The sequence below is a fragment of the Nematolebias whitei genome, chromosome 1 (assembly GCF_014905685.2).
Source record: "Nematolebias whitei isolate Nwh7 chromosome 1, NemWhi1, whole genome shotgun sequence".
NCBI lineage: Eukaryota > Metazoa > Chordata > Actinopteri > Cyprinodontiformes > Rivulidae > Nematolebias > Nematolebias whitei.
In genome coordinates, this window is record NC_056498.1 from 60,235,029 (window position 1) to 60,247,483 (window position 12,455).

The 12,455-nt window shown below is 40.3% G+C and overlaps 1 protein-coding gene across 1 annotated transcript in view; it reads left to right on the forward strand.

The window, feature by feature from the left end:
• Nucleotides 1–4,282: 4,282 nt before the first annotated feature.
• Nucleotides 4,283–12,455, forward strand: part of grid1a (glutamate receptor, ionotropic, delta 1a) — a 302,471-nt gene continuing 294,298 nt past the window's right edge. The window contains exons 1-2 of the mRNA XM_037679710.1: nt 4,283–4,425; nt 5,741–5,896. Coding sequence (XP_037535638.1) covers nt 4,347–4,425; nt 5,741–5,896 — 235 coding nt within the window. The 5' untranslated portion in view covers nt 4,283–4,346. The remainder of the gene's footprint in view (nt 4,426–5,740; nt 5,897–12,455) is intronic.

Consider the following 12,455-nt stretch of genomic DNA (forward strand, 5'->3'; position numbering starts at 1 on the left):
TTTTGGCCTTGGACAGCTTTAGGCAGAATCTTTACATGAAGGTGTGGTTGTGAGAAACTATATACCCAAAGGAGGCTTCGACCTTGTGCGGATCTATCACGTCCCAAAGCCTGCATCACATGAAGGCTCCACTCAACGTGTGAAGGCTACACCAGTGATTGAATCCCGAGTTGTATTACAAGTTGGAAAACTCACAAAACCTGAGCTGTGGCAGCTGTCAGAGTTTGTGACTCCAATGTGACCAAAATACGCTTTCAATTTTTCATTCTGTCCGACTGCAACTTTTTCTCTCCTCCCTAAAAATAACATTTTTTGTTCTCTCTACGCATTTCACTCAGGTTTAGCTTTGTGCAAAGTTGAAACATACAACGTTACAGAGATAGTCAACAATCCACTCATTGAAATTCTGAGTCAGATGGAGTCTGTGCTTATTTTCCCATAACATGATTAATCTATAATGTTACCCCAGGCTGTGTATTTGGAAGTGTAAGCCTTGCTTCACCTTTAACGCTGCAGACACATTGCTATTCCCTTCACATTTCTGCTTGACATGAATGGATTTTCAACTTGTCTCAGGTTTAACCCATCTTCCAGCTCAGTGCAGGGGCTTCATAAAACAACATCCAGGGTCGCACTAGGACAGGCGGACCCTTCAGTCAGCTCAAAACATTACACGACTAGCCTTCCTGGTAGCGACAAATGAACGTACATTGCCATGAATGCATATGTCCATTGATGATTTCTGTGCATTTATTACTAGTAATATTATTGGTATAACCAAAATGGATGTAAGCCTGCTGCTGCAGCAAATGGTCTAATTATGTTGACGTACAGTACATTTGATTACACGCTGCTGGCTCTGTCCACTTCCTTTCATGGACCACAGATAAAGGCTGAAGGCTAATGAAGTGATTCTGCTGCGACTTATTCCGCAGCACATATCAAATTATGATTTCATGTACAAGGATAAGAGCAAACAAAATTGCCACAGTTATTAATTTTGCATTTGTTTGAATAGAACACGATTAAAAAGACTTTTGTTCTTGCACTCGACAGAAGGGACTCTGCAGTTGTGTTACAGCTGAATGGGGGGACAGAGACCAGCGTCATACAGACAAAGCATGTGTTCATCTCTGTAAATGGGCATAATTTCACTTTTTACAGAAGCAGCAATGCACCCAGTCACTCATATGAATAGGAAGAGTAAAGATCTTGTTGGAGTATTCAAATCCTTTTTTAAAAAACCTCTAAAAGTGATTTTCTTTCTTACTTTTGCTTTGATTTCTCAGAACGCGACAGCTCGACTTCATCTAAATTCACTCTCTGGCCTTTCTCCAAAAAGGAGGAGCACAAGTCTGTCACACATTTTCTCTCAGTTGCTCATAACCATAAACATAAATGACTTCGGTTTCTATGAAATTCCACCTTTGCTGAAAACTGCAGGCGTGACCAAACCACTAATGTCTCGTCAACGGCAGCACATAAAAGACTAACTCGTGTTGACACCCGTAAATGTGCATGAGAAGTTACAAACTGAATTTTATTTGACACTGATGATCGTGCAGGTTGACGCCAACCACACAATAAACCTAAAATATCTGCATTTATCTATAAAACACAGCACACAACAACACAATCTTGCTGTTATGCAAATTATATTCTACTTATTAATGCAATAGATAAAATAAAGTATTATTCTATGAACGTATGTGTCATGTGTAATTGGCCTGAACACAAGAGGGGGGAAGTGATCATAGTAATGATAAAAAGGGAAAAAAATACAAAGCATAAGCTTTTATATTTATTCAAGATTAGATGTTAGATCATTATAAGTATGAAACGGATGAAATTTCTTCATTACTTCATTATTGCGCCTCCACTGAGCTTGTGATTGGAAAGTCGCAGGTTCACCTCCCGATATCGTCAACATCAAAATGTGGGTGGAAAAGGTGAAACACCCACACCTCCCTCCACCCTCATTTGCCCCACTCTGGGGCCCTGAGCAAGGCCCTTAACCCCCACCATCTGCTCCCTAAACAGGTCTCTCTTGAAAATGAGTTCTCGTGGCTCAATGAGACTACCGGTATAAATAAAGTGTAAATGAAAAAACAAAATGAAAAAAAAAAAAAAAAAAAAAAAAAAAAAAAAAAAAAAAATAAAAAAAAAAATATATATATATATATATATATATATATATATATATATATATATATATTTCTTGCTCCACATCAGTGGAAACAAGTTTAAGTATTACATCTCACCAGGATATGTTGAATTTTTTATGCAGTTTTGGATGCCATTCATGCTCAACTGTCAATTTTAACCCATCTGTGTTAAACAAACTGTAACTGAGATTAAAGACCAATAATTAACTCTCACACAGATTCTTCCTTTGTGTTTGATCCAATCAACCAATCAATCAATCAACTTTATTTATACCCTTAGGTAGATTTGGTTACAGTGAGGCGACTCAGCTTTCTTGCCAGACAGGAAACTTGACATAGACACATAATAAGTATACAAAATAAATATAACATGATTAAAAATTGATTCAAAAATGGCCTGGTGCTACGCTAAGTCAAATTTTGGAAGCTTATGGCAACAGGAACAAAACTGGTTTTATACCACTTAGTTTTACATCTGGGAATCAAATATTTGTGTCCCAATGGGAGGAGCCTGAACAGGATGAGACACATCTCTTTAGATGGATGTGGATAACCTCTGCACCTGCCTGAAGTACAAGGATTCTGAGCTGCATTTCACCCATTAACTAGTAAGTCCAGTAGGACCATGTGTGTGTATGTGTGTTAGTGTTGGCATTCATGCACACATATATGATCTCACTTCCACTTTAGGAAAATGGTCTTGGATTGTAAATTATCCAAATTATTGCTGCAATAAAGACTCTTTTTAAGCTTTTTGAGTCTATTTTTAATGCAAACGCCAGTCGGTTTTCAAAAAGGCTTATTTATTTATTTATTTTTGCAGATGCAATACCTAAAGCAACCAATAGGGGTAGTGTGTGGTTTTAGACCTTTAAGAAATTATTTGTATGGATGTAAGTTTAGACTTTACCAGATTTTTTTTTTTTTTTTTTAAGTCAAGATTGCATAAAAGAAAACATTTAATACACAATGAATGAGTTTTGAAGTCTTTGGACAGACGAGCAGATCCAGTGAGCGGTGGAGGCGCTGTCCAGCTGCTGGTGGTGCTGAAAGTTTCCTCTGCGCCTCCGACAGACTTAACCAAACAATTAACAGATACTTCCGTTTGGATTACAGCCACGAGAAATATCCTTTAATTGTAAGGCTATGCCCATCAATGCCTCAGCCTCTTGGTTCAGCTCTGAGCATCGCAGGGAGGTTTGGTTTGGAGCTAAATGGCACAAAACGACAGATACAACGAGCATGATCCCATATGGACAAATAAATAAATAAATAAATAAATAAAACACAACTAAAACGGGTTTTCTGAAAACAAATTATTTTCAAACATAAAGATGCTTGTTTCCCTTCATGTCCCTGCATGTTGCTCCTTTAACTCCTGTGCGCTCGGGCGGAGAAGCTGTGCGTAAATCCCTTTTCTCCGCTGTCTCCTGGACGCCTTTTCTCGCACACGCCCCACCTACCCTCTTAAAAAAACTACTTTTTTTTTTTTTTTAAGAAAAGTTCTCCTCGCCATTGACCTTTCATTGCTTGGGGTATGCCGTTTACCCCTCACCCCCCCTTAAGTCTCCCTCCAACTGTTCAATTATCGGCTCCTCCGCGCGTCTTTCTCCGTCGAGTCCAGATCATTTCTAGCCCGACTCGTCGGGACAGCAGCCGAGTCGTGAAGTCTCCGCAGTCACGTGACTCACAGAGGACTGAGGAGAGTCAGTGTATGTGAGCGTCTCTTCGTGTGTGTACTTACAGGGGTGTCCCTCCTCCGTAATTCCTTTTTTTTTTTATTATTTCCCTTCTGCCTGCCATGCTTTAGACGCCGGAGCGCAGGGAGAGAGGAGAGAGTGAGGGAGGTGCGCCCGTCTCTCACCGGGCTTGCTCGTCTTACCCCGGGTCCCCCATCGGTTCCTCCTCGTCCCTATGAGCCCACCTTCCTGTTCCTGCGGTCCGCTTGGTTCAAAACAAACCAGAAGGAGGGGGAAAACTGGTCATTTCTGCAGTTCCCCCCACCCCCCACACGTGTCTGCTCCGCCAAGGAGGAGGAAATTAGCTTCATTCCTCATAGGGTTTTAATCATCTTTTTCTTTCTTTTTTTAATTTTTATTTTTTCCCTCTTTGGGAGCTCCGTTTGGACCGTACAGGACAGCCGAGTCGAGCTTGGATGATCTGCTTCACTGAAATCCCGACATGGAGTTGCTGCTGATTTGCTTTTCCTTTTGGATATTGCAACGCAATTCGGCCAGAGCGGACTCGATCATTCATATCGGTAAGCGTCCGATGGAGAAAAAGAAAATGCTGTCAGACAGGTGGGAATAAAAGCTCAGCCACCTCATTCTGCCTTGATCGCAGGATTTCAGTGAGAGGGCGGGATAAATAGTCTATTCAGCTCGCATCCCTGCGTTTTAAGCAACACTTTGACTCTCAAACCGGATGAAAAGTTGTTATTTTTAAAGCGACCTTGCCTCTTAGGCTTTCAGTCAGATCCATTTAGCTGTTGCTTACATGTCCTGCTATTTTTCACAAACAGTTCATTCACTTTTCTACGTTGCCTTCAGATGAAAAAAAGCTGCAGTCTATTTTCAACACACATTACAATGAGCAAAAAAATAAATCTGTCTTTATAAAAGCTGTGAAGAGACTGATGACCAGCAGCCAAATTACTGAGGCTTTTTTTTTTTCTTCTTTCGCCTCGTGAAGCCGAAAAGCTTCAACTTTCACCAGAACGTGACTGCAATGTCAAACGCAGGAGAGAGGGAGTGCTGGAGGAGTTTGGTTTTAGAGATGCAAAGGGCATAGAGCCTCTTTGTGCTCAAACTTCACACTCAAGGATGCAGAGATGGAGGATGCGGCTGCTTTTCTCTCAGCATCGCATTTCATTTTAAGTATAAAATCAGCCGCTTAGATATTTTCACTTGTCGTAATGACCGACCTTGTATTCTCTGATAAAAATGTCAATGCCACTGTGAGCAAATTTCCATCATGGTGTTCCTCCGCTGCTGCTGCTGCTGCTGCTGCTGCTGCTGCTCTCAGTTTACTGCAACAGTCTGGCAAGCAGCAGGTGCTCAGTCCCTGGCTGAATACAGCAGTAGGAATCCATCCAGATCATATTGGCTGCTGCTCTGCATAGGATGTTCCTCAATTATATTCCCCTTTTCCCTGAAACCCCCACTCTCAGTAATGTATGTGTTCTCCCAAATGTTATTTTGATAAGCAGCTGGAGCAGAGAGACAATTTATCCACATCACCCCTCATTCAATAGGTTTAATGTTGAGTAGGTTGAGTGTGATTGATCTAATGAGCATAAAACACTTTAATTTATTCGGTTTCCAGTAAATAATTTACGCATCAAATGAAAATATTTACATGCAGACAACTTGTTGCTGTCCAAAGAGTCAAAGTCACACACAGGGGATTCACCCGCTGCACAAATTTAGGAGTTGCGAATGAGGAATGGGGTTTTGACAAGCATCGACAGGTGTCTGCGTTTAGCTGATCATTGCAGGTGAAATCAGACCCATTTCCTGCAGCTTCAGAGGGCAAATGTTCCTTCTCTGCAGATGACACACCGTTTCTCTCCACAGGTGCCATATTTGAGGAAAATGCTGTGAGAGATGATGAGATTTTCCAACTCGCCATCTCAGACCTGAGTCTGAGTGACGACATTCTGCAGAGCGAGAAAATCACCCACTCCGTGAAACTTATTGAGCCTAACAACCCTTTCCAGGCCGTGCAGGAAGGTAAGTGACACCCCTCCTTCCCCTCCCCACTGGTCTCATGCACACACACAGTTTCAACCTCTCGGCACCGTCTTTAATTGCCTGGGGCACACCAGAAGGGCGGTTCTGTTTGCTCTCTGTCTCCTCTTGCTTCTGCCGGGTCAGAAGTTTTGACTTTTTTCTCCTTGAAGTCTTCAGCCTTCTGATCAGAAAACACCCCAGTGGCCTGCGGAGAAGCAACAGATGATGATTCATCTGTGAGGGTGGGATATTTTTGTACATTTTGGCTCGCACTTCTGTCTGGGTTCCACGGTAGTAAAAGCAAGGTGTCTTCTGTGGATGAAAAGCTAGGTGGAAGCATTGAGTTAGAGCTTAGCAGCGTTGAGATGATGCGAGGAACAAGAGCAAAAATAAATAAATAAATAAATAAAAATCATTTGAAGATGATCAAATGTTGCTCCAGCACTGTGTCATTTCAAGAGTGAGAAATAATGTTGGCTCGTTAAACCTTTTTGAATAATGAGCACATCACGGTCTTGCCCACTTCTATCATCCTTATGTTTTTTTTTTGTTGCTTGAAATATTTTATGTGTCGTTTGGCTTCCGCGTGCTGATGATCGTGCACGCCCACACATATTAGACAGATAATTATCACCATTTTTTTTGTCATGGTTACTTCTCTCAGACATTAAAAGATGCCCCTGTCGACTACAATAAAAAAGGGGAAAAAAGTGATTAAAATATGTTATTAAATTGAATCATTAAGACTTTAATAGGTTTCTGGGGACCTTCAGAAGCTGTTTATGTCTCCTGCTCTTCCCAACAAGGTCTGTACTTTTGTCCCAAGTTGCATAAAAGCCTTGATGACTCATTGCTATTCATAGTGCTCCTGACAGGCACAGAGAGCTGATAATATGTCTTGCCTTTTTGTTATAGTTATCCCGTTGTCACGTGGTTTTAACAATGTCACACATATCTTGTGTTGTAATTCACATCGCATTTGTAAACTTCAAGCCCTTCTTGCTTGGTTTACTTTATTGAATCTGAAGTATCCAGAGAGATTCCAGCTGCACGCTGCAGAGAGAAGATGAAAAATGTCTTATAGACGTGTGTGATTTTGCCTTATTTAACTGTCGCTGTAGCTCAAGATGCAAAAGTGTAGTAATTAAACCGACCGACTAGCAAATCATTCGCCATTTGTTCTATACGCTAATTAACTCAGCGGTGCAGTGAAAGATGGAGTTTTGCACTTGCTGGAGAATATACATACTTAAGTCGTGTTAATTATCCTAACAATGGCTTCTCATGACAATCCTTGGATGCTTTATTTATTTATTTATTTTAGCTCAAAGCCAGTGTGTTTCAGCTCGCAGAAATTCTTTGTGATACTTTTCTTTATCAGCTGTCAATGGTGAAGCAAGAATAATGTTTTTTTTTCCCACGTCTTTTTTGTAGTGTTAGCAAAATATTTTATAACTACATGAATTTAATGAAACTGTCTGAATGGAAACACTGGATATACATAGAAAACTGATTATATTTGGAGTCAACCACATTCAATATGTCCACCTAAGCCTCAGGTGTCCAAAGTATGGCCCGAGGGCCATTTGTGGCCCTTGGGGTGATTTTGTGTGGCCCACAACAGCAGTTTAAGAATGGTATCATTTTGACCAGCAGGCTCATGAGGTCGATGCAGACTTTCTGCAAATTAGTTGGTAATCCTTTTTTATTTAATGTTTAGGTTTAACAGCAAAACGGATGAAAAACAATCTTTTCAAAATGAGCAATATTAAGCAAAATACAAACCCTTTGCTATAAGCTTTTTTTCATGGTACAAAGCACCAAAAACCTTTACGGATTTCTACCAGAATGGAGACTTTTGGAGAACGATTCATAAAACTTGGCTAAATATTGCAGTTGATAAAATAATCAAGAGGGAAATTGTACATTTTTAAATGAATATAACGTGGTATCATCTACATATGAGATGATCAACTTTATCAACCCTTCTGTGAATCTGTTGTTGTGACTGACAGTTGGACGATTTTTCAGAACTTTCATCAGCCTTTTGGACCATGGACAGCCCAAAAAGCTGATCAACATCTTGATGCACATCTACAACTTATTAACTTATGGAGTAAACACAATTCAACATGGCCACTACAGTTAATTGCCATTAGCTAACATAAAACTTAGGTATAGTTTTAGATAGAAGTTACCCCGAACACAAACTTCGACCGCCACACATTGGACAAGATCTTTTCTCCAAACGTAGACATGATTTGGTAAAATCAACACTCTGGCTGTTAGAAGAATATCCCAAGAAACACTGGGTAGAATTGAGTGGAACTCTTAGAAATTATTAATTGCCTGTTTAACTCTACCATTTGGGGTCAGACCAATTCAAGATGGCTGCCTTATCAGCCTTAGCAAACACATAATACACTCTCTGGGCTCTAACTGTTGTTGTGATTCTCAATAGGCTTTGAGATTATTAGTAATACTTACAAACATGGACCAAAGTGGGACGTAGAACACTTTTATTTAAAACTCTGGCCTGAAAGGCAGCAGGTGTTGTGCATCCCTTCAATGAGTGCTAGGTTGAAAATAATTCTGCATTTCTATCCTCTCAGTGAACTTTCCCTCATCTGCCCTGATTGGATATCATTTAACATGCTTAATTACCGTTTACAGCTGTGCTCCTGATAATCGGATATCACAGAAGTGAATGATTTCAGCGAGGTTCAATTTCTGCAGAGAGGGGGGAGTTATGCGCAGTCGATGATGATGCGAGGATCAATGTTGGGCCTCAAAATTCTTACACTAGAAGCGTGTCAGGCTAGTGAGCGCTGAGTGACAACGGGGAAAAGTTAACCTTTTTAGATGTGCTCTTTTGTTCGCTGCATCCCTCTGCGAGTGGCAGTCGGGACCTTGCCACAGCGATGAGAGGAGGGAGGGGTGAAGAGGACGGACATAAACAGATGGGAGGGCTGGGTGAGCAGAATATGGATGAGGCGGCAGCGGTGGAGGATGCAGAGTGGAAAAAAACATAAGAAAATAAGATTAAGGCTGCGAGCAAATAGAAGAATAAAAAAAAACAAGTGACTGCAGCACACAACGAAAAAAAAAAAAAAACAAGCATGAGAGGGCTAAACAGGATCAGAAGTATAGAGATAGCAGTGAGATGATGAGGAACATTTGCCGGTGCACAAAGAGGAGTTGTTGCCGTGTCATGCTTGCCCTTATTTGGTCTTAGTTTGTCCTTGTGATGGTGGAACATGTATTAATGAGCGTGTCACACAGTCACTATGCACACAGAAACACTCAGTTACTCAGTCTGCCTACGCTCTTATCGTGTTCAAACGACAGCTCAAGGCTTGCTGCATATACTGCCTGACCACACAACCGGCAGATGTGGACCTATTTATAGGCTAAAGCAGCTGCAAAGAATGGAGGTACAGATTTTAACACCAGCAGCAAAAACTCAGAATGTTTCTTACCAATTATGCAGCTACATTTATATCAACTTTCATGCTGTCAAAAATTTGCTTTTAGTTATTTTAAATAATTTAGATAATAAAGTTTCCTGGAAAAAAACAGGCTTTAAATTCATGAAATTATTTGGGTAAAGTATAGATTTACTGAAGGCCTTGACTTTAAAAACTAAACGAAATGTCAAAAACGGTTGATTATTAACTTTAAAGAAAACTTCACAAGCTTCTCTTACAGCTTGAGATTTCCACCCCAGATTTTTTTATGTTCAAAATTCATGCTCAATAATCCAGGTAAGAAATCCAACAAAGTTCAGTCAGGTCATCTGGATGTTTTTTTTTGTTTGTTTTTTGTTATTGATATGTTTTGTCCTTCATCCAAAGGACTTCATCAATCCAAGGAGCCAAAAACAAACTCAGTTCCACAAGCAGCACACTCAGATAGTGGACCAACCAGTTTGCCACCCTCTTCCACATCAACTCCTTTTTATCTGGATTATTGAGCATGAACTTTGATGTTTTGAACCACTTTGGCTATGGCTGCCTCATAGGAGTTGACGAGGGAGAGGGCGGGCCCCAAAAACCATCTTATCACCTGCAAACTGGTTGGTTCACTATGTGACTGTGCTGCTTGTGGGACTCAGTTTGATAGTGGCTCCCATGATTGATGAAGTCCTTTGGATGAAGGATGAAACGTCTCAACAACAACAAAAAGAAACCATTCAGATGACATGACTGAACTTTGTTGGGTTTGTTCTCTTAAGCAGATAAAAGAAAGTTTGCAGAATTGTTTCATTTTATCATTTCTTTGGAGGAATTGTAAAAAAATAAAAATAAAAAAAGAGGTGGTAAAGTTTGCAAACTTGTTTTGTTGTTCTTTAAGTCTTAGCCGGGGGTTATTTCAGCAAAAGATTAGCCTGTGAAGTAGATATCTATTCACCCCCACCCCCACAAACCTTGTAGTTTAGGAATTAAGGGATAAGCAAAATAATCTGAACATCTTTGAGTAGAGATTAAAACGGGATAAGACATTCTTACATGCTTGCCGTCAATGCGCAGACTTGCTCCAGTCTAGGCAGATTTCTACAGACGGAACTAAAGACATTGAGCTGCTGCAGCAAATGTCAAGACTTCTTCAACGTCAGTAAGCACCCTCTCACGTGAACCTTGAACGTCTATGAAGTGCTGCAGTTATACCTCTGAATGATCAGTGCAAGGCTAAAAATAGCACCGCAGCCAGGGAGCTCAACACGACGAGTTGAAACCAATCAAATCCCAGATTGCCAGGGGCTACTGAGAATCACCTTTGTGGCAGGCATTTTTAAATCTATTTTCGTCCATGCTGTTCCCTAAATCATAAAAAAAGATAAATGGACTGCACTTAATGGTTTATTTCTATCTGATCAAGATACTTAAAGCGCTTTACAACACAATCTGTGCACTCATTTACCCATTCGTACAGCACTCTATTATACCTTTACAAAGAATAACCAGTGTTTTATCACATTCAGACACCGATGGGACACACATCGGAGGCAATGAGGGGTTCAGTGTCTTGCCCAGGGACACTTCGGCATGTGACTGCTGGTGGAATCAAACCTCCAACTCTCGCATTGGAGGACAACTGCTCTAACCACTCAGCCACAGCTGTCCCCACAGTATATAGCAGTAATGGTCCAAAAGATAAAATAGAAAATGTAAGTTGGCCACATTAAAGGGCTTCCTGTTTCTCCAGCGTGCTGTAAGCTGTTGTACTTTGCCCCACTGAGTCCTCTTCTAACGCCACCCAGATGGACCACTTCCATTTGACCCCTGTCAAGGTAACATCAAGGAGGATTTAATTTTTCTGCCCTTTACACACCATAAGCTTTATAGAATTTAAGGTGCTGAGGAACTGGGAGTCCAATTTTTGTTGTGCTCGTTTTGTTATGAAAGATATAAGGTGAAATAATGGTTCCTTTGACTGTTTTGGCACATGTAATATAGCATCCTCTATCTGACGTCGTATTTATGACAACTCATTACCTGCTGTTCTGTGCATGTGAAATAATGCTGCCCTTTAACTATTATCGTCCCAGTGAACATAATAACGCCATGTAAATCTTAATAATGGATTTGTTTGTATTTTTATGTCTTTCTACCGGCATTACACACAGGCGCAGGGTGATCAGGTCATTTCACCAGCCCCTGTTAATTACCCAGCTGTAATTTTAATCCATCATAAGCTCTTCATTGGCCTGTACGAGGGCTACTGGTACCTTAATCAGCTAAGTGATGTTGCAGCAGTTGGATTCCTTTCATTTAATCCCTTCACAAAGCGAGGGCCACTGCTCGACATAATGCAGACTTAAACTGTGGATTGTGTTGGTGCAAAAGCCTCGCAAGAAATCCAGTTTGACGTACAGAAGCTAATTCTGATGGCAGTTTTATACTGTACATTTGTATACTGGTAACTAACACTGGATAAAAATAAAATAAATAATTTAGGCAAATAAAATTGTTTTACACAGATTTTTTTCCCCCATTCTGCAATTTCTTGGATTTAAATTTTTTTTTGGTAGGGATTCTGTTTAGATTTTTATTTGACTAGTCATTTTTAGGTCGATGCAGTAAAACAATGAATTTGGTTAATCAGATATTTTGCAGCGGGATGAAGGTTTGTCTTTCTTCTGAACACTAAAAACAGACCACGTTGGTCTTCCAGCTTTCAGACTGATCTCCATATTTTCTGCTAACTGCCATTTCACAATTTTTGTAGGAATAGAAAAAAAATAATAATGCAAGCAAAAGCAGTTTCTTTTGTATTCTTCGATTTTGTCAGCATCAGGCATTTTAACTTTCAGCTGCAGAGGAGTCCACGACTGGTGCTGGTTGGGCAGAGACTGACAAGGAAATAAATAAATAAAACTCACTTTTTATTGTAATTCATGCATTTAACTTGTGCAAGAATGTGTGTTTGTGAGTCCAAATCATAAGCCCCTGGATGAATTTGATGGGAACTTACAGAAACGAAACAATGGATGTTCATTTACAACTGCTCTGCTTTTGGAGTCAATGTGATTCAAGATGGCTGCCACATCAAAATGACC